The following is a 25,384-nucleotide window of genomic DNA, read 5'->3' as shown; positions in this document are numbered from 1 at the left end:
AGACGCCTTATGACGTCGAGCACGTTTCGCGGCTCAAGCCGTACTTCACTCGCAATTCTTCACCTGCCATGCTCCGAGGCGGCGCTTCTCCACCCGGAGGTACTGTTATGGAAGGATGAAAGAACAGCGAGGAAGAAGAAGATCGGAGACGCTGGCTGCTGTATGTTGTTGGTGGGGGTCAGCCATCTAAACTACTCTGGCTCATCCTGTATATATATTGTAAATACAGTTTTTTTATACTCGCAAAGTCCCCGTAAAAATATCTATGTAGGTCATCACTATCAACAGAAAAAACTAACCAGTGTGGGCAAACTGACTGCTAATACAACACTGATGTTGACATTGTAGTACACACAGCACTTCTTTTAACAACTTGGGCCAGGCCAGGGCGGACGCACGGTATGTGCTGCCATATGTCAAATTTCTGCCTCGTGATACTGAAGCAACATGGGTTTTATGTTCGATTAAAACATGGAGGCCGTGATACCGCTGGTTATAGAACAATAATTATAATTTGTTACACATGCAGAAAACACAGCACTTTATCAAAATTTTTCTCAAATATTTGCATTTAGCTTGTACAATACATTTGCAAGCGTGCTCTAATAATTGCCGGATGTGGAATAAATATTTTACCATTGTGCGATCTACGACATATTTAACGACAGTGGTGCTACAATCTACCAAAAATTGCATGATTGCTTGAAAATAAGGCCAAAGTCAGCGGCGATAGTGCTCCTTAAATTTAAAAATAACGTGTTTGTTTACTTAATAGTAAATAGAAGTATATTCGTTTACTCCACACGTGGCACGTATTACATTTCTAACGAACATTTCCGTGGCGCGATGTGGTAAAACAATAAAGGTAAATTCTATTAAGTGCCATTTGGGTTAAATATCTCCAAGGCTAATTCAATCTCTGTGGTGTCACTAAGTTGACGTGGGTGACCAGTTATTCTTTATTCAAAACGTACTATAACAATGGGCAACACGAGAACAAGGTCATTTATACCAGCTTCGGACGCACTTCAGTGACAGACCTCTTACCAAAAGCAAACCTGCCACCATTAATGCAAAGAAATCGTGTATCACGACTAAAATTTCCTTTTCAACTTATTAACGGTCATTATACGACAGATCTCACGGAAATAATCACTTTTTCATCTGGTTATGCTACTAGGCAGCGACATAGCCGAACAATAACCCCATTTAGTGCACGTAATAATTGTTTTAAGTATCCCTTCTTTCCCCGAACAGTGGTTGAATGGAATCATCTAACCAATGACCAAGTTTGAAAATCATCACTTTCGGTCTTTGTTTCTAGTATTGAGCAACAATTTGTTATCTTGCTGTGCCACTGCTATGTTCAAGCTCTGTTAACCTGATTTGTATTGTTTTCGTTGCCTATTCTATAGTGTTCTTTACATATGTATTGTTTCCCACCCTGCAAAAATCCCCAATGGGGTTTGCAGTACTGATAAATGAAAGAAAAGGAGAGAGCAGGAGCCAATGTTTCGACAAGTGGACTTGTCATTTTCACGAACTTTGAACACGAGAACAAGGTTCTTGTTTTCTTCATTGTCTTTCATTTCCATCTCCCGCTTTCCCCGTGCTTTCCCCTTTACGATAACGGTACTTTTTACGCATATGCAGGCCACACATCATAATGTTAATAATGAAGCGTTCGGAACGTTGTTCATAAACGGCAACTGTGCGGTTTCCGACTCGTATCGAAGTGATACGTCAGTTCTAACAGCACACATTCTCTCTACGTGGCATTCTACTTCTGTTATTCGCTGGATGTCAGTAGAAAAATGCTTCATGCTACAACACCACTATTTCATCAGGTACATTTTTGTTGATAAAAATTCAATTGTCATTACAAAGTCTCAAGCCATAAATGTGATGTTTGTAGCGTACTCAATAGTACCTGTAACAGACACAGGTTGCCCTCCCCAACATAATAAAATCCCAAAACAAAGGTGTATCGATGGCCGATTCGCTTCAAGAGTGCACGTGTCAGAACCTCCACTTTCATTCCAGCTTTGTAATCTTCATGCCGATGTTTTATTTTAACAAAATTTCATGGCCATTGGTGTGAGCATCAGGGTCGAGCGACGAGCAATGTGCAGAAAAATTTGTTAACACATCTAATACGCGTGGTTCATAACTTCACAAACCGCCCTTTTTCATCGCTACCATAAACTCCTTGTATTGCGTTGCAGCGCGCTTCTGCTTTATCCAATAAGCCTAATTTTCGCTTATCTTTAGGAGGAGTAAGCAACAGTCCTTCTTTAGGAATTATACAAGGAAAATTATATTGTTGAGCTCTTCGCGGTATGCCTTTATCTTGGGGATTAGATTTTGCTTAACTGCTACATACCGTACCTCGCACAATTTCTATCAGCAATTGTGCATTACTGACCCTTTTAATAGCCTGCCGCTAGTAATCCATTATGTATCGTGTTTGAAGTAACGGGCCGAGGCGACTTGTTGCTGAGCAAAGAATGACCAACTGGTCGTTTATTCATACGCTTATGTACTTGCGTAGGCAGCGAGGGAAAGGAGAGTCAGGGAAAGAAGTGGCAAACGATATCGGCGCACATGCGTAATAGCCCATTTTGATACATATGTTCTTCATACAATTGGGAGACTTGCTTGTCTTCACATAAACAAACACACACACAAAAAAATTAAGCTAGCAGACTTGACGAAAGTTTCTGTCGTAGCAAAGACGCTTCGGTTCCGTCCGGGATCTGGTAGACCGACGAATTGTTGGCAGTGCGGATGGGTTTCCCGGTGTGTCTTGTTGCCCAGTTGAGTCAGGAACCCCGGTCATTTGCCGGCTTGAGCAGCGGTCGGCTGCCGCAGTGTCACCTGCGTCGTTTACCGGTTCAAAGTCTTCGATCGGTTGTAATACGTTATTCGGTTCCGGCTCAGTCTTCCCGGCTGCTCTCGTAGTCGTTCCCGTTTGCGCAGGGCTCGTCTGTTCGCCGCAAATGTTGTCGATTGTGCCTCAGCTGTTGGGGGTTCTCACTTTGGACCATATACGAACGTGGTGCTGCTTCTTTAAGCACCGTTCCTTGCCTGACCAGTTCCCATTTTTTATCCGAACAACATTTCCTGCTTCAAGAGGCGATGTTGCCTTGCCCCGCAATGATTGCCGATGTTTTGATACAGGGCATCCCCCATCAGTGTTGAAGTCGGGAACAGTTGTCCGAAGACGACGACCTTGCAGCAACTCTCCGGGAGATCGTCCATCGTCTAAGGGAGACGATCGATAAGCCTAAAGGCCCAACCAGAAATTCTCACGGCACTCCGTAGCTAACTTCAGAATTCTTTTAACAATCTGTACCCCCTTTTCGGCTAGACCGTTCGAGCGGGGGAAATTAGGGCTGGATGTTATATGTTCGAAGTCGTACCGTCTTGCGAAAACAGCGAAGTCACTTGAAGCGAACTGGGGCCCGTTGTCAGTGCAGACTTGCGCAGGAATGCCATAGTAAGATGATATGGCAGATATCTTAGAATCTTTCCGTCGCTTTTGTGCCCACCAACCTTTCAACCTCTGGGAAGTTCGAGTGGTCGTCATACACTACCACTTACGAGTGCCCTGCGTATTGGAACAGGTCAACTCCGACACGGTGCCATGGTCATTCCGGTGTAGGCCGTAGTAGCAGGGGCTCGGTCTGTTGGCTGTAGGCGTATTTCTGACACACATGGCACGTTCGTACCAGGTTCTCAATATCACTGCCGAGTGCTGGCCAAAAAACTAGTCAACGTGCCCTGGCCTTGCATTTTTTCTGCTCCAAGTGACCCTCGTGCATCCGCCGCAGAATTTCGGCCCTCATGGCTTCTGGTATGACAATCTTGCTTCCTTTTAGCAGTACGTCATCCACTGCCGCCAACTCAGATTTGAACGGCTTAAGTTCCCCTTGAATGGTCGCATCTGTGTTTAGTTCTATAACGCTGCTTAATTACGGATCCGTGCGAGTTTCTTCTTCCAGTCGTTGCTCTGCTCTTGAGCTTACAAGGCTCGAGACCACTTGAACTGCGTGGATATCCACGTCTTTCGTTTCGCCAGCGCACCCAGGCAGCTTGGCAGCACGGGACAGCATATCTGCGAGCAGCAAGTCTTTCCCAGGGATGAATTGCAAGATATAATCATATTTGAAGAGACGGATGACAAATCGCTCCAGCCTTGGTGGCATGTTCACAACACTTTTTTGAGCGATAGCAATCAGTGGCCTGTGATCAGTTTCGACCAGGATCCTGTGGCTATACACAAACTCATGAAACTTTTCGCACGCAAAAACTATAGCGAGCGCCTCCTTTCGATTTGAGCATACCGCGTTTCACTCTCGCTCAGAACCCGCGATGCGTACGTGACTGGGCTCCAGTCGTTTCTGTGCTTTTGCAATAAAGCGGCACCAATGCCGGTTCCCGAGGCACCTGCCGTTACCTTCGTTTCTTTCTTTGAATCGAAGATGGCTAGAAGCGGTGGGTGTAACAGTGCTTCGCAGATCTGAGCCCACTCCTGCGCGTGCGCTGATGTCCATTCAAACACCACGCTTTCCTTCATAAGGCCACGAAGTAATGACGTCTTTTCACTTTGTGAGGGTAAATATTTGCGAAAGCAATTCACGACGCCCAACATTCTTCGAACCGCCTGGTTATCCTTCGGAGGTGGTATGGCGTGTATGCTCTCAATTAAGTCTGGGCTGGGACGGACACCGTTTTCGCCAATCACGTCACCAAGAAATGTTACCGGTATCACGCAAAATACACATTTTTTCTCATTAAACGTCAGCCCACCTTGATCCGCTTGCTTTAGTACGGCTCGAAGCATTTCATAATGCTGCTCTGTCGAGTCACCCCAGAGCAGATTGTCGTCAATGTATACGCGTACTCCTGTGAGGCCTTCGAATATTTCTTTTAATGTCTTCTGGAAGACCTCGCTCGCTCAAGAGATTCCAAACGGCAGCCTTAAAAACCTGTAGCGCCCAAAGGTCGTCGCAAAAGTGCACACGCGGGACGTAGATTCGTCCAATGGTATCTGATGGAAACCAGCGTTTGCGTCAAGCCGAGAAAAGAACTTTGCGCCCGATATTTCGCTTTCAATGTCTTCCCGGTATGGCATCGGATAATCTTCACGCATTATGCTTTTGTTTATGGCCCTTGGATCCAAACATATGCGAAGCCGGCCGTCCTTTTTTCTTACTACAACTAAAGGGCTTACCCAGTCGGTAGGCTCGTCCACTTTCGCAATGATAGATGCCCCTTCCATGTGGTTCAGCTCTTCCCGAAGCAGTTCTTTCATCGTCAACGGTACCCTTTGGGCAGGCTGCACCATTGGAACGGCATCCCGTCGCAGTACCATCTTTTACAGTCGCTTTACGCAGCCGGTTCCTCGAAATAGGTGGGGAAAAGCCAGCTGGGGAGCGCCTTCTTCGCTTGAGTCTACTGCATTCACTGTTTGAATCAGTCCGAATTCCCGACATGCCTTGAGACCAATGATGGCATGGCGACCTTTCTTCACAATAAAAAGTGTAACGGGACGTTCTTGGACGTTTATGCTCAGGACTGCTGTTGAGACTCCCACATGCTTGATAAGGCTTCCGTTATATGCCCTTAAAACTGCTGTGCTTTTTCTTGGCTGCATTGCTCGATTGGCACGCCTGAACACAGACAGAGATAGTAGGTTGGTTTGCGAGCCAGTGTCTACATTAAATCGCAATTCTTGGCCGGCTATCTTGCCGCGAACTATCCAATCTGCTCCCGCGCCGCCACTTATGCCGCAGACGCCAATATTCAGGATATCGAAGTTATCGTCGGCCTTTTGTGCTTCGTGGAGTTGGTTTATCTGGCGTTTTCTGTAACATGCCGCGAAGTGTTTCTTTTTCTTGCATGCGTAGCAAAACTTTCCGCGAGCCGGACATTCTTCTGGCGCATGAATTCTTCGCATTGACGGGATCGATATTGTTTTTGCTGTCTCGTTCAGTTTCTCTCGTGTACTCGACTTGCAGCCTTTCCTTCGACCATGATGCATTTTGCTTCGCAGAAACTTCGGCTGCTTTGCACATTTGGTCAGCTTTCTGCAAGCTAAGATCCTTCTCGCCAAGTAACCTCTGCCTGAGCTTCTTGTCGTTGATACCAAAGACCACTTGGTCCCTTATCATGGATGGTTCAAGCTCTCCAAAGTTGCAGAGTTTCGTTTGCTTCTTGACATCCCGCAAAAAGCTTTCAACTGGCTCTGCCTCGTCCTGCACTCGAAGGCGGAAAACGTGCCTTTCATAAACTTCATTTCCTTCGGGGAGACAGTACTCTTAAAACTTCCTGACCAAAGTTTGATAACCTTCTTTGTCCTTACTATCGGCAAACACGAAGGTGTTTTACACGTCCAAGGCATCGTCACCTGTGGTGCTAAGAAGTATTGCCGCTTTTACAGCTTCCTTCCTTGGCTTGTCTAAGGACGTCGCTGTGATGTAGAGTTCCAACTTCTGCTTAAACAGCAGCCAGTTTCTTCTCAAGTTTCCGGAAAGCTGCAACGGCTCCGGGGGCTTGACGGCGTCCATTCTGCTGCCTAGACAAACACTTCTGACACCATGTATCGTGTTTGAAGTAACGGACCGAGGCGACTTGTTGCTGAGCAAAGAATGACCAACTGGTCATTTATTCATACGCTTATGTACTTGCGTAGGCAGCGAGGGAAAGGAGAGTCAGGGAAAGAAGTGGCAAACGATATCGGCGCACATGCGCGATAGCCCATTATGATACACATTACAGGCAAATTTTCAACATCATTTTATTTATTTGAGCATTGCTAGATTGCTTCAAGAGCGTCGTATGCAAGGTTTGAATGCCTGAAGACACGTTGTATTCAGTTGTTGGACGCTTGATGCAATGGAGGATAAGTGCATTCCACATCCGAGGGCGACATATTCCGCAAGATACTTCGTTCCTCAAAGAACAGTTGCTGCGGGTGGAGACGCCCCATGAACAATTTACGGCTTAAAGAGAATAAGAGAATAGAACCACACTCCAATGTATTTCTCATCTCCCGATTTTTGGATGTCATAACTTCTGTAAGATTACAATAATAACTGAGCGTAAATAAAGTGAACAGATGTTTTTTTCCCTGAGAGTTTATCAATTGATGTGACCGCATTTTTCTCTCAAGAAATATTAGTTTTAGTTATTTGATGCAGTGCAGTGAACATGTTTTCTGTTTTACCAGAAATACCCATAAGGGAGAAATGCGGATCTAGAGCAACATGTAACGCGCAACATCAACTATTCAACCACTTGTACGAGTCAAATGAAATGCTCTGCAGTCTGAGCACCAGTCATCCTCACTAGGTCTAATTTTTGGGGAGACCGAGTCAGTCCGGACCACTTTGCTAACCTATGGTGCCGAAACATCACTTTGAGGAACGCTCTTTGGGTCGCTATTCAGGGGTAAGGCGTATGTACCACACGGATTCATGCTGACACGGTGTTCATAAAAGTAAGCTTGCCGCTCTAAACAAAGTCACAACCTTCCCATCCTTTACTGTTATCATGAAAACGTAACCTCATTATTTTACTATTTGAAACTTATTGAAATCGATAGAGGCCTATGTTTTCATCAATAAACTTAATAGGCTCCGAAGATTACGCTACTTGTCGCCATGGAAACGAATGTAGTTGGGTCTGAAAGTCCATGGTTCATGCTTTTTTTTACCAGTTGCAACTTGATAGAAAGGAACAACTAATTCTTTTATGCAGTTCTACGCCACTTGATTTATCCTTCTACTGCTGTTTATGCTCCCTCACATCGTGTGTTATTGCCATTTTTTGTGTGTTTCATTTGAAATATCTTGGTAGAAGCTATGCATATTTATTTATATGTGTCTTGCGATGCTCGCTCACTTCTTCTTTGAGCTCATCCTCACGCATACCAATATGTTCTTGCCTAACCAAAAATAACGATGTCCATATTTAACCGCCATCAGGCGTCTATGTGGCACCCGAAAGATGCTTCCTTTATGCTTTCGTTTTTTGTGTGAGTGGGTTGCCGTTCTTCCGTGGTGTGCTAGGATGGTCCCTTTTTGGGGACAACTCCCGCAGGTAGTGCCTGGTAGCACAAGGCCGGGTGCCCCGTGGGCAGGCGATACTCGCTTGATGTCCCCCGTAGTCATTTTACTGATTCACTGTTATCACAAAGTGCAGATATAATTCCACAGAGAAACTGAGGATTGAGGACGCAACAACTCCATGAGTTCAATCATGTGGTGAGAGAGAAATATGGTGTGAAGTTGCGAATATGGTTCATTCATGCATTTAAAAGTTTCTCATTTTACAACCGTCGATTCCGCGTATTGCTTTTTGAAACAAGTCACCTTAATGCCGCTGGAAGAAGGTGGAGTGTGCATTCCGAGAAAGCCAGTGGCAGGCGAGGTTCAGTCCCCATGAGAAATCCATCACCTCTCCGGCAGCAGCGAGCACTGCCAGCACCGTCCATATCAACGCCAAACCTGTAGAAAATACAGTGCCCGACAAGGTTAGGGTGATAGTACGCTGATTAAGAACAGGCTTTGTCAAACGACAGCTAACTCTGCCATTTGTGTGTGTTGTCACCTGTCATGTGCGATTTACTGTAAAACAACGTGGGATATTTCAGATATAACCCATTTATTTGGATGTATTAGTTCGCTCAAACACCACTTTCTATGGTTGTGAAAGGGACAATTTCAGAAACGACCCTTAGGGGGAAATATAAATGCGAATACCATTCTTTGAATACTTAAATTGTTGTCAGTGCCACTATCTATCTATCTATCTATCTATCTATCTATCTATCTATCTATCTATCTATCTATCTATCTATCTATCTATCTATCTATCTATCTATCTATCTATCTATCTATCTATCTATCTATCTATCTATCTATCTATCTATCTACCTATCTATCTATCTATCCTCCTATACTGACTGAGTGGCCCAAGTTATCTACCTGCTTGCGCCACTAAGTGTGTGCTCTTTGTGGTGATGCCGTTGTGGCTGCTCCAATGTCCTCATTGCTTCATCGTAATGTCTTTCTTCGTCATGCCGTCCTCGTAAAGCCTTCTAACATAACCCAACGACCACGTTGTTTATTACTGCTAAGCGAAAGCTACAGGAATAATGAAAGAAAAGGAGAAAAAAGGGCGCTTCTCTTTCCAGAGGCTCGGTGTCAGCGTGGCCTATTTTCATCACTACGTCTTTGAATATGCGCACCCCATCGTAATAATTTTGGTGGACAGTGTGGGGTAAGACAACGGCACCCCCGAAGAACGACGATGAACCGCCCGCAGAAGCGCAATCTGTGGAGCTTCGCCGAAGTCGCTGAATTGCCGGTCTACCACCACAAATGGCTTCCCACGGCGACAACCCGCCACCTTCTACCAGCTACCCATGGCAGTTCTACACCGTACCACTAACCTTCGCCGGAAAAGCCGGGGAAGATGTGGACGGATGGCTGAGCTTTGGCAACGCGCAAGTCGGTTCACTGGCTGGAATGCCACCACCCAGCTTAACAACGTTGCCGTCTTTCTCAAGGGCACCGCGTCTGTGTGGCTTGAAAACCACGAAGAAAGCATGACGAAGTGGGAAAAGTTCGTAGACGAAATCAGGAAGTGCTTCGGAGATCCAGCAGAACAAAATAAGCATACAGAGCAAACCCTAATACAGCGAGCAAAAGTTCCAGGCGAATCCTGCACGACGTACACCGAGGAAGTGCTGAAGTTGTACAAGGCCCTGGACCCTCAGATGACAGAAGAGGACAACGTTGGTGATCTTTTAAAAGGGATCGCCGTAGACGTGTACCAGTTCCTTATCGGGAAAGACAGTCTGGACTCCGTAAGTGACGTCATTCGACACTGCCGCACATTTGAAGCCTTGAAAGCTCGGTTTCACTCAGAAGTTCGGCCGCCTGGCCAACGTAGCTAACGTCGCCAGTGTTGACGTGGTCCCAGCTACATCCGGCCTTGCGTGAGTTATTCGGCAAGTGGTGCGCGAAGAGCTTGACCGACGTGAGGCGGCTTCTCTCTACACTCCGCTGGATTGAGAACCCTTTTCTCGCTGCGACTTCCGTGAGACTTCCATCAACGCCGCATCCGTAGACGCCTACAACTTCACTCCTCGTTCAAGATTGCCAAACCCTATTATGAACGCGCATCCCAGTTATCAGTTCCAGGACGGTTACTCACCCAGACCACCTGCAGTTTATCAAGAGTGGGACGGGCACGCCAGTTATTTTGCTACTGACAATTTCGGTGCGTCCCGTGAGCGCTCCATCTGCTTCCACTGCGGTATTCGCGTTCAAGTCGCCAGATTTCGTCCTCATCGCCGTCGCATCTCACCACCGTTCCATGAGCGACCGCGCACTTTTTGTCGGCGTAGCAATCGGTGCGGCGACGGCAAACGCTGGCCTTCTGACTCCGATAGCAGGACAAAATACCAGGCGAATTACCGTTGCGACTGACCGGCTTCTGTGCGGAGCTTGACGCCGCCGCCTTCACGCCAGCGCAGGTGCTGTCTCACGGCACGACGGCGTCTCACGTCACCGCCACCGGGAAACTAGGCGGCGCGAGGAATGGAGGTAAGGTCGCCAATCATCAACTACACGCACATATGCCTCCGCCAGTCACCATGTGTCATAACAAGATTCGTGTTTTAGTGTAAATGTTGCTGCGTTGGCCTTATTGAACGCAGGAGCGAGTGTCTCCGTTATCAGCCTGGATTTCAAAACCCGACTAGGCCGTGAAGACTAGGCCGCTAAAGCATTTCGTGCTCTCAGTGGGGAGTGGCTCCTATCAATTGGAGTGTGCATCGCGAACGCTTACTTCTCCGATTACGTGTATCAAGCCGAATTTGCAGTGCTTGCTCAGTACACTCATAACGTAATCCTTGGCCTCAATTTTCTACACCAGTGCGTTGCCACTGTTGACTGCGGTACTGACGAGCTTTGCCTGTCTTCTCTTGCCTACAAACCAGCGATCTCACCCTTTCGCCGTCGTAGAAGATGCTGTCTTGCTGGCACGTTCGTTATCCAGGGCTCGAATTGCTGCTTGCGGTGTCGACGCCGATAAATTTGATGCAATTGCTGAGCCTGTGCCATCGGTGTTTGTGAAGAAAAGTATGTTCGTACCTCGATGCGTCCTCTCTGTGGCCTGCGCAACAACTACACTGTGGGTGTCAAATTTAGCCTCCGAGTGTGTTGTGCCACCCAGCGGTATGCAACTTGTGTCTTTTAAAGTGGATACCAGCCTCAGCATATGCGCTTTAATTGATGACACGTAACATGAATCCCGACAGCACGGTGCTTACCACGGTGTCTCTGAAGAATCGTCGCCTTTTTGAAAACTGTCTTCACAGAAGCATCAAGTCCTGGTTAGCGTCCTTAGCAAGCATGCGTCATTATTTGATTTCCTGCAGAGCGCTAACAAAGTTCGGGTTCCGACTACGCGGCCTCGCCACAGGATCGACACGGGGTCGGCGCAACCCGTCAGGCAGAAGCCTTACCGCGGGTCCGCGTCAGAGCGCAAGATCATCGCTCAGCATGTCGACGACATGTTAGCCAAGGCCGTCATCCAAGATGCGTGCAGCCCTTGGGCTGCGCTGGCCACGCACTTGAAAAATAGAGGTGGGTTCTGGAGGTTTTCTGTCGACTACCTACGTCTCAATTCTGTGGCGAAAAATGATGGGTTTCCACTTCCCCGGATCGATGACGCCATCAACTGGCTTCATTCCGCATCCTACTTTTCAACTGTAGACCTCCGATCGTGGTGCTGGCTGATACCCATTCATTGAGCAGACAAAGGGAAAACGGCTTTCGTGACGCCAAACGGCCGGTTTGAATTCAAAGTCATGCCGTTAGGTTTGTGCAACGCGGCTGCAACATTTGGAAGGTGTATGGACACGGTAGTGCGTGCCCAGAAATGGGAGGTTTGTTTGTGTTATCTTATCTCAGCGACGTCCTCATTTTTATCCGCACTTTTGCAGTGCACCACCATTGACTGGACGTTGTTCTGACGTGCCTTGAACAAGCTGCCATTACCCTCAACTCCAAGAAATGCCACTTTTGCCAGCGAGAGGCGCTAGTACTTGAAACACGGTTTGCGTACGCGCTAGTCAGTATTCGATTGTTTCAAGTATCGCTTACAGCGCGTACATAGACAGGGACCACAGAACGACGAAGACAAGCGCGGACTTCCAACTCATTTTTATTTTGAGTAACAAGCATACATACCGAGACACCGAGACAAACGAACGCTCATGTTGGTTTTGTGCTTTGGGGGTGGGGGGGGGTGGGGGGAGGGCTCGTTTTTCTCTTGGTGTCTCGGTATATATGCGTGTTACTCAATATAAAGATGAGTTCGACGTCAGCGCTTGTCTTTGTCGTTCTTTTGGTCCCTGTCTATGTACGCGCAGTAAGTGATGTTTGAAGCTAGTGCCTGGACATCTAGTGCACAAGCAGGGGGTGCGACCAGACCCACAGAAGGTCGCTGCAGCTAGCGTCTTTAAACAACCGCAGTTACAACGATTGCTGAGGGGCTTCTTGGGTGTTCGTTCGTACTTGCGAAGTTTTGTGCCCAACTTTGCCGGTACTGCCTACCCTCTGATTTCATTGCTGTGCAAGGATAACCCTTTCACCTGGACAGCAGATTGCGATTCCTCGTTTTGTCAACTGAAGTTCATGCTCTCTTCCGGACCCATACTTCGCCATTTTCACCCCTCTGCCACAACAGAATTGCACACCTATGCGAGTAGAATCGGCCTCGGCGCCTTCATCATGATCCAGCGTTTTGGTGACGCCGAGCATACCATTGCCTATGCCAGCCGTTCATTGAACAAGGCCGAATAGAATTACACCGTCGCTGAGCAAGAGTATCTCGCTGTCGTATTTGCAGTCCAAAACTTGCGCCCAAATCTCTACAGGCACCACTTCAGGATCGTTGCTGATCACCATTCACTATGTAGGTTGGTTGGTCTCCGCGATCCGTCTGGTCACCTTGCTCAATGAGCGGTACGCTCGCAGGAATTTGACTGCAGGCCGCTACGAGAGATGCCCACATCATGCGGGCGCCGACTGTCTTTCGCGGCTTCCGCTACCAACAAGTGCATGCTACGCCGACAATTTCGATGAGTTTCTCGGCGGCATAGATGGCATTCTTTTTCCCGACCTGGCGACTTTCCGGGAAGAGCAGCGTGATGACCGCAGCCTAGATTCTCTCTTCGCCTCAGCTGCTCAACCGACAGGTAAAGTGGCTTTGCCATCCAATATGGCATGCTCTACAAGGAGAATTATGCGGTTGATGGCGCCCGTCTTCTCTTAGTGGTCCATAAGAATTTGAGAACTCACGTGCTCCGTGCTATGCACGACGACTCGACCGCTGGGCACCTAGGATTCAGCAGAACATACCACCGCATTCAGGCTCATTCAGGGCCGATTCTACTGGACTAGCATGCGACGGGATATGGAAAGGTATGTGGCCAGTTGCATAACTCAGAAATAAATTGGTAGGTCTGTTGAACTAATTTAGGTTAGCAGATAAGGGAGACAGAAGCGTGAAGACATACTTGGTACTTCGCTCTTCATTTCTTTTGTTTTAGTTACCAGACAATTTTCCCTTCACAAATATGCCATGCATTCGCGTTCGATGGACAGTAAGTGACAACTTGAGCTTACGTATAGATATAGATATATATCCACCTGAGTAAAAAAGGTGAATGTGCTGGACCAAGGGAAATATATTGGATGTTAGAATAAGATAATTCATCAGTATATATACATTTTCATAAAAGCCAAGAATGCGTAGTTGGTCACACACATGCTAGCACATGTATGTGTGTGTGTGTTGGAGAGATTGTGTCATTATCTCTGTGTAGGCGTGTGAATGTGCGTGCGTACGTCTCTTTGTAAGTGTGTGCGGTACAAGTTATGCCATCCTACTTGTCTCTGTTCTTAACTGTAATATTGTTTTTAGTACAAGCTATATCTATGAAGTGCTGAACAACATATTTTTAACGGCATGGTAAATGGTACGTTACCAATGATTATATCCGAAATCATAAAATTGAGAATGAAGCTCTAGGAATTCGATATAGTACGGGCTACTATATGTCACCCCCATTGGACTGGAACTGAATTTATCAATATAAAAGTCTTATAATGTCTTATGTGCAGCTGGTCAGATTTTTCGGAGTTGTCTTAATGAGAATATTAGCCAATTTCAAACGCTGGCGGGTGCTCCAGATGCATTTGTAAACAAAAAAACAATACTTACGAATGAACAATTAGCTTTGCAATGTTGTTCACGGCTGAAAAGCTTCCGTCGTCTTTCACCAGCAGAAAGTTATGCGGCGTGCACACACTTCCTTTGACAGCAGAGCCTGCAAAGATGCATGAATTGCCAAACTGAAGCGACGTACCGTACACCAAATATCAGTTGCTCACAAAACCAAGAACGTTTGTGATGAACCATCCCATACATTAACTAGATACATGGTCTTCGTTTATTTACTTGGAACAGAACGTTGGCTCTATGTGTTTTAAAATAGGCAGGTGGAAGATTATGAAAACACCAGTATAGACCCATCCCTAAAAATAAATTAGTACAATGAGGGGCCGCCTATCCAAACTGATAGAAAATGCACTGAATTTGTAAAACACGACTTCAATAACGAGAATGCAAGGAAAAGACTGCTTTATTAGACGAGAACGCTTAATCAATAGCAGTAAAATTCAGGGGTCTTTTGTGGCCTATTCCCACCCGGATAATCAGCATAGACTCCTTAGTTTTCCTATTTCCTTGGACCCTAACAAGCATTCTCTGTTAAGGAGTTGGGTGTCCTCTGCTTTCTTGTGCGTTGTCTCTAGAGAAGTACTTCCGTCGTCATGGAATGTTATTTTTGCAATGCATTTTCTTATGAGCGCCATCATTTAATGAAAGGAGTAACTTTTGTATCTTGAGTGCTATCTTTCCGTTTGGAAACAAAATAGTCTTCCTGGATGTGGTATTACGTAAAACAAATCTAGAACACATCAGCTGCCTTAATGTGGAATGTGTCCTCCTGGCAACCGGCAAGATGCAAGTTTGTATTATACTGATCAAATTAGAAATGAAACATGGACACCTACATAACATTTTAGGTCAATATCTGTTCGCTAGTCCGAGCATCATGGTAAAGTAGTCGTAAGGATGGAAACTGCCTGGGGAATCTATAAAGCAAAACCAACTTTTTTTATATAAACATCTATATATATGTGAAATGCCTCAAATCCTTTCCAAATGACTCAAAAGTTCATCCTAATCGCAAAACAGGGATATAAAGATTACATGAAAGTGATCACTCGTGTGGTGATGGATGTGCGTAAGAGACACATTACATTTCATTTGTTTAATTCAGCTGTAAGAATGTCATGGGATGCATGAGTCAGCCAGGAATGGGATCACTAACAACAGCATACCGAACCGCACGTCGCTCCCAGCTTGCGATCTCCATGACGCAATCGATTGGAAAGTGCAAATATAACGGCAATAATATATTTTTTACTGCGAACCTGTGCATGGCTACTCCAGCAAACTTTCTGCGTCCGTGCATGTACACCATCACGTCGAGAAAGAAAACTTTATTCTTCAGCGCTAATTAGTGTTAAGGAAAGCCTTGTCTTGTAGGTTCGATAGCATAACTGTCGAAACCTACAATAAATTGCCCGCTGTTCATCGTAATGCGCTCATCGCGAGTCTCGAGTGACTGATGACGCAATGTTCTCGGCGTAGGCGCTCGTTTGCCGCTGCTATAGCAACCGTGCCCATGTAAAAGCCGTAATGAACGCACACGTATGTATGTACCAATGTGTGTTCGTCAATACATAGGCGTGATTGTCACTTAGCGACCTTCTCGGCAGTTGTTCTTGAGCGTTTCCTTGGGGGAGACACGTATCGTGCGCACTGGAGAGGAGCAACGTGTCCTTCTAGAACGACGACGGGAACGACAGTGGGGATGGGTAGGCCAGGAACGAAAAGCCGACAAAGCCGATCCTGCGTATGTCGATTAGCCTGGCCCATCGTGTGTGCCGACCAACGAAAACCAACGAAAGTGGGTGACATCCACCTATAGTTTGAGAAAGAAATCTTTGAATCTTGACGGAACTGAACTTCAGTGTGCGACGACACTAGTTCAATGCTTTACATACCTCACCAGGATAGCAGACATGGTTCTATTGTGACAGAGTCGTTATTGAAAATGTATGGCGCATGCATACATGCCAGCACAATGGAGCCTCCGACTGCGATAATTCAATATCACCGTGATATACAAGTCCTGGAGAAAAGTCTCTGATGCCTACTACCTACCGACTGCCTCTCAGACTGCCTCAACAACCAGGACGACCCCTAAGGACAATTGGTGACGAGGACTTCTCCGAAAAAACTGAGCACAACCGGAAATAAGCAATCTCGAGTTTTTGGAAGAAGCAACCGACTTCGACCCAAGAGTATTTAAGCGCAGATTGTAGTCTTCTTCATTGCAAAACGACGTCCTCACATAGTAGTTCTCGACAGCCCACGCCAATTTTCATCTCGTTTTGTGTAGAGCAGTGCAGCCAGTTCTCCAAACCATTCAAGGTGATCGAAGGGTAGGGCACCTGCAATTTCGCAGTACGGTCGCGAGGATTCAGTAAAACTATTAGTCGGCACCCTTGAACGTTGGCGTCGTCAATTACACTGAGAGCTCCCGAGACTGCTAGTGGCGCAAGACAGCAACGAGAAGACCAGCGGGACTGCTACAAACGTTTGAGTCTTTTTGGCGACCTTTCTATCAGATCGGGATGAACGTCTTCGGGCCCTTTCCCATGTCAACGTCAGAGAGCAAGTGGGTCGTCATGATCATCGACAACCTTACCCAGTGCGGTGAGACAAAAGCCCTTCCCAAGGGAAGTGCGTCGGAAGTAGGGAATTTCTGCGTCGAGAACACCCTGCTGCGACATGGTGTACCAGACGTCTTTATTACCGCCAGACAAGCGGCTTTTAGAGCGGAACTTGGTGAAGCCATCATACAACATAGCCAGACAAGTGAGAGCAGAACGACCGCTTTACGACAAGAAGACGAATGGCTTAAGGGAACGCCAGAACAAGACTCGCGCCGACATACCAGCGATTGCGTCGACGTCGAACAAAATAAATGGGATGCTACTCTTCATGGTTGCTTATTGGTATTTTAGTTGCGCTGCAAAACACCAGGTCACGGTATTAAATCCCGGCCATGGCGGCTGCATGTCGATGGGGGCGACATGCAAAAGAACACCCGTGTACTTAGGCTTAGGTGCACGGTAAGGAACCACAGATAGTCCAACTATTCCGGAGTTCTCCATTATGGCGTGCCTCACAATCACATCGAGGTTATGGCACGTAACACCCCATAATATTGCCGCTAGGTGTCACGAGCCAGCGCTGAAAAAGAAGTTGGGACTGGAACGCGCGCTCAGCACGAGACGGGCGCTGGAGAAGAAGTAGAAGCTGAGGATGCCGGCTTGAATTTATTGCACGCCATCTTGTACAACTGTCTGCCTCGCCGACGCCAGGCACATCCTACATTGCCTTTTTCGTGACAAAACTGGTGGAGGTGCGGGGTACGGTCCATCCGATGCCACATACCCCTCCTTGTAGCAGGAGTACCAGCCCTATACTCGTGGACACCCCTGTTCACCGGGCAAGCAGGAGAATCCGAGGATTACCTCCGGAGCTTGATCATCTCTCCGCAACAACATCGACGCCCTCACACACCGGTATGGAAGGAACAGCGACGTCCCTACCGACCACTAGGCAAGGTACGGCCACAACGGCAACTCAGTATCTGCTGCAGAATCGCCGAGTGCGGAAAGTGTTCCACGGAGATATCTTCGAGGATGTAGAAGACTGGTTAGTCCAGTTTGAGCGCGTTGCCGAGATGAACGAATGGAGCGACGCGGCGAAGTTAAGGAACGTCTACTTCAGCTTGGAGGACGGTGCCCGCACTTGGTACGATAACCGAGAAGGGTTCATCAAATCGTGGCTCGAGTTGCGTCGTGCCTTGCTGGAGACCTACACCAATGCTCAACGCCGCGAACGAGCCGAACGGGTGCTCCAATCCCGCATTCATCTGCCGAACGGGAGCGTGACGTCGTACGTCGAGGATATGACGCACCTCTTCCGTCGGGTGGACCCAACCATGCCCGAGGAAAAGAAGCTGCGCCATCTAATGCGGGGAGTTAAGGAACAGCAATTTGCTGGCCTTGTTCGAAGCCCGCCGAAGACCGTGGCTGAATTCTTAACCGAAGCCACCATGATGGAAAAGATGTTACACCAGCGCTCAGCTTTCGATGAAAGGGAATTGAACGCAACTTCACCTGCGGACCAGCGCTCAACTCCGTATGACAGGCACGCGAACTCTGCTTCACTGACAGACGCGATTGCCTTTGGAAATGCGGACGTTCTACGAGACCTTATCCGCTCTGTGGTGCGTGATGAGCTTCAACGGCTCACCTGCCCGCCTCAGCCCAGGCTAAGTTCTATTTCTGCCGTTGTGAGGAACGAAGTGCAGCAAGCGATCCAAGGTCCCGTTTCAAGCAGCAATGCGCCGCCTGTGACAGCACAGTTGCAGCGGCCATCGTATACCGAAGTATTGAGGCGAGTCCCTGTCCCCGCTCCGACCCATTTCGACCCCGCCACGTCTTACGCCACGTCATACGTCCCGCCACTCCTATCAGTGCAACCGATCCAACGTATGGAGGATCGGCGCCGGCTCGAAAGGAAATCCGACGTCTGGCGTACCCCGGACAGAAGGCCTCTGTGCTATCATTGTGGAGAAGCCGGTCACATATACCGCGAGTGCCCATACCACCGCCTCGGACTGCAAGGTTTTGCCGCGGATTCACCAAGGCCCAGATATGGCGAAAGGCCTAGGGCGATTGAAGAATACTTGACCCAGCAGAGTATGCCACTGTTCCCGCGGTGGCAGTCGCGCTCACCGTCCCTCAGGCGTTCTTCCCCTGCTCTTAGAAGCCCTCCAATGACAACGCAGGGACGATCGCCAAGCCCTTGCCGGGGAAACTAAGAACAGTGAATTTCGGGGGCGAGGCCACTGATAATCACCCTTCCGAAGACCTCCAATCGATGCGAGCACGGTCTATTCATGACGACTCAACGACGACAGCAGCCGAACCCAGCGACAAACTCTCGCTTGACATCCCTGATGTGCTCGACGGCCGCCACGTTAGTGCGTTATTGGACACGGGGGTCGACTACTCAATCTTGTGCGGAAAACTAGCAACGGAACTTCGAAAAGACATCACGCCTTGCTCTGGAACGCAAATTCGTACTGCTGGTGGGCACATCGTAACGCCGTTGGGCATGTGCACGGTCAGAGTACAAACTCATGGGTCCACGTTTCCCGCCAGCTGCCTTGTACTCCGCGATTGTTCTCGTGACCTCATCTTGGGCGTCGACTTTCTGCGAGAGTACGGTGCCATTATAGACCTCCGGGAGCGCACAGTGATTTTTTTTTTCCACTGCCGGAATAAGGACTCGGCTCGCCAGCAAGTGTTGAAGTGTGCCGTGAGGCTCTCGATGGCCGCTTCGTTAAGATTTTTCAGCGCTCTGTTCGTAACGCGGTCGGGACCAGCGGAGGACTTGCTGTTGAGATCGTGCAGGGCAGGGCTTAGTTCCCATACTTCAATGTCTCGATCCAGCCACTTGTTTTCTTCGCCTAGGTAATCCGGGTGCGTTTCTGTGGGAGTGACCAGTAGGTACTTGTCATCGAGGCGTTTCTTCACTTCGTCTTTCCCGTGCTCAGTCAGCGCCCTGTGGACGATCTTGGCAAGGTTGTGGTGCTCTTGAGACTTGGTCATTGTCGTATCCAAAATATGTCTCAGCAAATTCCACGTCTTGCCGCAGTACATCTGGCCTTCCGCTGCGTTACAAACGTCATTCTATTTCTGAGTGCGTAGCACTCTGCTCTGGGACTCGACCTAACGGTTGAGTTCGGTGACCTTCTTGCGTAGCTTTCTGTTGGTCCCCTGCGTCTTCCACCTCGACTGGATGGACTGCTTGGCCGCGATGAGGTGGGCCACGCGGCTGTCGACCCTGTGGACACCTAGTTTACAATCTCTGTCGCCCACTCCAAAATGCCTGTAATGTTAGTCTCCTCCTCGGGTAACAACGCTCGAAACACGTACCAGTCCGTAAGTCTGTTTCCTAAAGCTTCTGCCCACTTCGTCGTAGCCACCGAGCGGGACAGCAACCTCCACAATTTAATGGTCGCTGCCAAACTCGTGCCCCGTGTTTCCCCATTCAAAGTCCGCTGTACCGCCACCGTTACCCCTGACGAAAGTGAGATGGGGCGTTGTGTCTCGGGTGATCGAGTTGACGGTTCTTCTAGGGTAGGCTGGGTCGGTGATTAGATTTAGTTCCAAGTCGGTAGCATCTTGCATTAAGTCCCTGCCCTTTGCCAATGTTTTGGGTTAACCCCAGGCGTGATTCAGCGTGTTAAAGTACCCGCAGATTACGAGCCTGCTGTTGGGCCCCGCGACGTTGCACGCTTTGTGTAACAGTGCTTTGAATTTCTGCTTTCCGTGTGACGGGCTCTTGTACACATTTACCAGAAAAGTGCTTCTGCTTTTCCCGGTAACCACATCTGCCATAGTGTGCTCGATTGTGCTGGTGCTCAACAACTCGTGCTCGAGGTACGTGATGCCTTTTCTGCCGTTCCTGCCGGCCGCTGCCCGGAGGCTTGGCGGGCTGGCGTGGGACCGGTAGCCTGAGAGCTTGACCTCCTCATTGACGGTCTCTTGCAACATGATGATATCTGGTTTTATTGATACTTGTTCTAAGTGTTGCTGAAGTACAGCCTTTTTTCCAGCAAAACAGTTGCAATTCAAATGCCAGACCAGGAGGCATTTCACTGCTGTTGTGGTTGCGGTGGCTGATGTCCTATCCATGCTTGCTGAAAGTTAGCCATTTGCGTCGCCAAATTCTGCGCTGTCGTAGCCAATTGCTGGCACGTCTGTTCAATTGCTATGAAACGTTCGGTGATTGCATTAGTGAACGTAGTGCGAATATACTCCTCAAAGTGGTTGAGCCTATCTTCAAGGTTGTCTAAAATATCACTGAGTCTACGCTCTTTAAGATTTTCAATTGCTCAATTGCCCTTCTCTTGGGTGCCCGACCCGCCGCGGCCGCGATCTCTGGCCGCGGGTTCACCGCGACTTCTGGTTCATCCTCTGTTATTGCAATCTGCTGTGGCGGTGGCGATAACTGCTGTGCTTGCTGCTGCTGTAGCTGGATAGCCATGATTTTCTTGATCTCTGCCATTTCCTTATTGATCTCATTGAGTGACGCCTCTAGTTCAGTGTTCTTCTTCCGCAACGCCTCGTTTGGTTCTCTCTAAGCACCTTCATCGACCCACTTTCACCTTTAAGTTCCCCTCCGCCACCTTGCGATGGCGGTGACTGCTGCTGCTGACATTGTTGCTGTTGCTGTTGCTGCTGCTCTCTCTTGGCTACTCCGACTTTACTGCGTCTGCCCAGCCGACTCTGTCTTCAGATTTTGATCGGCGGCGGCAGCTCATGCTTCTGTTTCGACTTCCGCTGTTGTCCCCGTGCGAGCGTGACTCATGGGAACCAGCTGGGCCGCTCGGTCCTGCTGACGTCAGCAACGGTGGAAACTCTCCGGGTGCTAGTTGTTGCTGTAGGCGCTGTTCTGCCATCTTGCGCTCCCACCGCCTTTTCCTTACTACGTAGGGAGTTTTGTATTTGTTCTTGCATTCTCTATCGGCCGTTGGGTGTTGTCCCCCCCAGAGCTTGCATTTAGGGTTACACTCGTGGCCGTCGACAGGGTTATTGGCCCCACAGTCGAAGCACACTTTTTTATTGGGGTTAGGACAAACGTATCTTCTATATCCTACTTTGCCGCACTGTTTGCAGACATCGAAATGCTTGCGGTACTGACTGCACCTCGTTAACACAGCGCCCTAACATGCACAATTTCGAACCTTTTGGCCTTCAAAAACTACAATTATGGTAGTCGTATTGCCAATTCCTTGCGCCCCTCTTGCTGGTGGATTTCTTTAGTTAACAACGTTCCGATCAATCTCTGCCGGAATGGGAATGTCTTGAATGATCTCCTTGACCGTGCCACATGGTGTGCTTTGGTACGCGCCTACCTCGTGTATCTTATCCCCGATGCGGATGGCCTGAATCTTGGCATAGGACAAAGCACGCCCCTTATCGGGGGTACTCACCCCCATGATATTCTGGTGTAGGTTGGGGCAGAAGCTATCCGCCCCGCCGTCTTCTCTCGAAACTCTCGCCTCCGCCATGATGGCCGAGGCAACGATACCAGTCTGCGTTCTTGCGATGTTTAGGCCTCCCCGCGGCCTCACGATCACTTTGGTGTCCTCTCTCGGCAGCGCGTCTGGCATTCTCGCAGCCCTTGGTGTCGATGCGATCATTTTCCTGTTGAAGTGGTCTCTTGTTTTATGCCTCTACTGGCGAGTGTCGGAGCCCTCGCTAACCGGGATTATGCGCTGGCTTACTTGCCACCAGCCGATCCCAGTGTGGAACTACTCAGGATAAATCTATTCCCCTTGCACCTCGACGAACATCTGGCCGGGGCCAGAGCTCGATGTCGTCGGAGATATCGCCCCCTCTTACCCGGCCGCCATGACGTATGGTTGCACGCAGGGGTCAGGCCAAATCCCGCCGGCTGCGGAGCAAGCCTAGGCTTAGTTCACCACCGCACCGACGCCGGCGAACAAGTTCCATAAAATGGCGAAATACTTGCCTTACGTCGAAAGTTAGGCATCGCGCGATTCATAACGCCTTCACGAATACACTCGCAACAACGAAACTGCGAATTGAGTGAGAAGGCACTGCCAAATGGGTCATCGAAAATGGAGCCAGTGCCAGTGATCAACTAGAGAATCACTTCGTCTTCTTCCTCTCCTCGCCATAAGTTCACCCAAAAACAATTATTGTTGTAAAGTAACGCGTTTAACTGTAGCCTACGCCGCCACGACAACGGTTCAACAGGATCATGTTTCTGAAGTGATGATCATAAAACGACAGCGTGAGAATGATGCAGACCTAATGGAAATGGTAATGCGACCACTATGCGAAGGTATTTGCGTAATTACCACGACCTAACGAGTGTGCGGTAACGATGTTATAATGGGGACAATGAAACGACCACTAGGGCATCACGACGATGGTATGACAACGAATTCGTGGCGACGACTGTATGATGAGGATACAATTACGAGGTTGCCATTACAACGGAAAAAAGAGAATGCGATGGCAACGAGGGCATGACGGCAATGGTGTGATAACTATTGTATGATGAACTCTATATGACGACGGTAACAAGATGACGGGAACGACGAGACATCGATGGTGAATTTAGAGTGACGGCTTTAGAGCCACCACGACTGCATTGCGACGACTGTATGACGATGACCATACGTCGAGGACGCAATGATGACGATGACATAGCGGGGTTCCGAGGAGAAGGGGAGGACGACGAGTGCATTACAACGACGGCGTGGCAAGTATTGTATGACGAAGACTCGATGAGGGGTTTTGAAAAATTCTCGCGTCCTTTTGTGCGATCTTGCTGTGACCTTAACTCCAATTAAGCAAAGAAATACTTCGGATTTAACATAACAAGGTGGGAAACGCATCTGTTACACTGGCCAACTGTGAATAAATTTTATATCTTTTTTATAAACCTTCGGCTATGTGGACACGGGTAGAGTCAGAGGTAGAGAATGCTAGAGCCTTACCTTACCATCGCCTATTCTGCTGTGATTACCCCGGCCCTATGCAAAATTTAGTTGAACTCTAGTTTCCATTATTATGACGGAGTAACAGTTAATAACAATGTAAGAGTGTAACAATAACAGTATTTTTTACTGCACCAAGTTCGTAAACTTTGCCTTAAACAGCGGAAAGCACTCTAACCAGTGAGCGAGAAACTCGATGAGGCGGCCATCACTCCTACGACAAATCAAAATACCCAACTGAATAAATAGCAAAATTACACGAAATATATTTAAATTATTTAGTTTGCAGAACGTATACAAGGTGTCCCAACTATCGTGCACGAATGTTAAAATATATGTAAATGCCACGTAGCTAGACAGAACCAAGTTTGTCTCGTTTTCCGTCGGTTGGAGAAACTTACATATTCTTTTGCAATCCACCTTACTACATAATTTATCCTAATTATATAATCAACTTCTCAAATGTTCCAATTAGATTAAAAGTGTCAATGAGGAAATTGTAGGGCCACATGAAAAACTCCCAAAAAAGCTTTCTGTTGCTCAATACGGGGTACATAAAAGTGTTTTTCCGAGCGTCAACAAAGCCTGTGAATACATGCAAAGTGCCTCGAGCGGCCAGTCGCGCGGCAATTTCGCGTGTATTTTGCGTGTACTAAGAGCGTTACTTTTTGGACTAGTGGTATTTACTGGCTTCTGTAGGTATTAAACAGTACTATTACTTTACTACCTTCACTTCGTAAAAACGCAGTGATTTGTGCGACAAGTAACATATTAGTTTTCAGTTAGTGAGTATGACTACTTTATATAGGAGTGTGTGTTTGACTACACTGCCTCTACGATCATCTACCACTTTCCGTTGGACAGATACCTAGAAAGTGGGCGAGGTCTTTCTATATCGCTTTGGCTATAATAATATCATCGAGTTTTTCAAATCTGTCTTTATTAAAATAGATCACTCGATATATTAATGCCAGAAACGGTCATCAGTGGCAGTTCAGGAGTTGATGCTCAAGAAAAGCGTTGGCTGCGTTGACCTTTCCTTTTGATTTTCTGAGACCACTTACACATAAAAATGCTCAGAAGGTTAAATAACCATATGCTTGTCTTAAATGTAATGTATTTCTGCTGACTGCATTATCACAATTTATGCATGACATACTTGCCAGTGCGTCTGTCGCCGTTAGGATCCCTGATGGTGCGTCTGCATAAGTTCGTCAGGGATTAGAATGACAGAAAAAGCACAAGTTACTAAGAAATAGGGAGCTCCATACTTACTTCGTTATTAGAATAATAAGGTCTTTTCCATGTGTATGGCTTTCAAGATCCTTAGCCAGCTGCGTATTCCAGTGGTGAAAGATATCTTTGATATTCGCCGAGTTCCCAGATTTTATAAACAGAACTTGGCTTTGTTCCACGGATAACTTCAAATGAAGGAATGAAATATTTTCACAGATAAGCTCACTTATCTTGCGATTATACAGAACAACTACATTGATAACCACGTGCACGGGTAAACATGACCTTCCATATTAGTGATCTTGTTGC

The 25,384-nt window shown here is 47.7% G+C and overlaps 1 protein-coding gene across 1 annotated transcript in view; it reads right to left on the bottom strand.

Annotated features, from left to right (window-relative positions):
* Window positions 1–25,384, bottom strand: part of LOC126534457 (A disintegrin and metalloproteinase with thrombospondin motifs 13-like) — an 86,477-nt gene that overhangs the window by 36,611 nt on the left and 24,482 nt on the right. Inside the window, exons 4-7 of the mRNA XM_055072916.2 lie at window positions 25,115–25,260; window positions 25,003–25,040; window positions 14,308–14,413; window positions 8,379–8,513 (exon numbers count right to left, since the gene is read on the bottom strand). Coding sequence (XP_054928891.2) covers window positions 8,379–8,513; window positions 14,308–14,413; window positions 25,003–25,040; window positions 25,115–25,260 — 425 coding nt within the window. The remainder of the gene's footprint in view (window positions 1–8,378; window positions 8,514–14,307; window positions 14,414–25,002; window positions 25,041–25,114; window positions 25,261–25,384) is intronic.

The sequence above is a fragment of the Dermacentor andersoni genome, chromosome 7, assembly GCF_023375885.2.
Source record: "Dermacentor andersoni chromosome 7, qqDerAnde1_hic_scaffold, whole genome shotgun sequence".
In the NCBI taxonomy this organism is placed as follows: domain Eukaryota; kingdom Metazoa; phylum Arthropoda; class Arachnida; order Ixodida; family Ixodidae; genus Dermacentor; species Dermacentor andersoni.
Note: the sequence above shows the minus strand (reverse complement) of the source record. Positions and strands in the feature narration are given on the sequence as shown.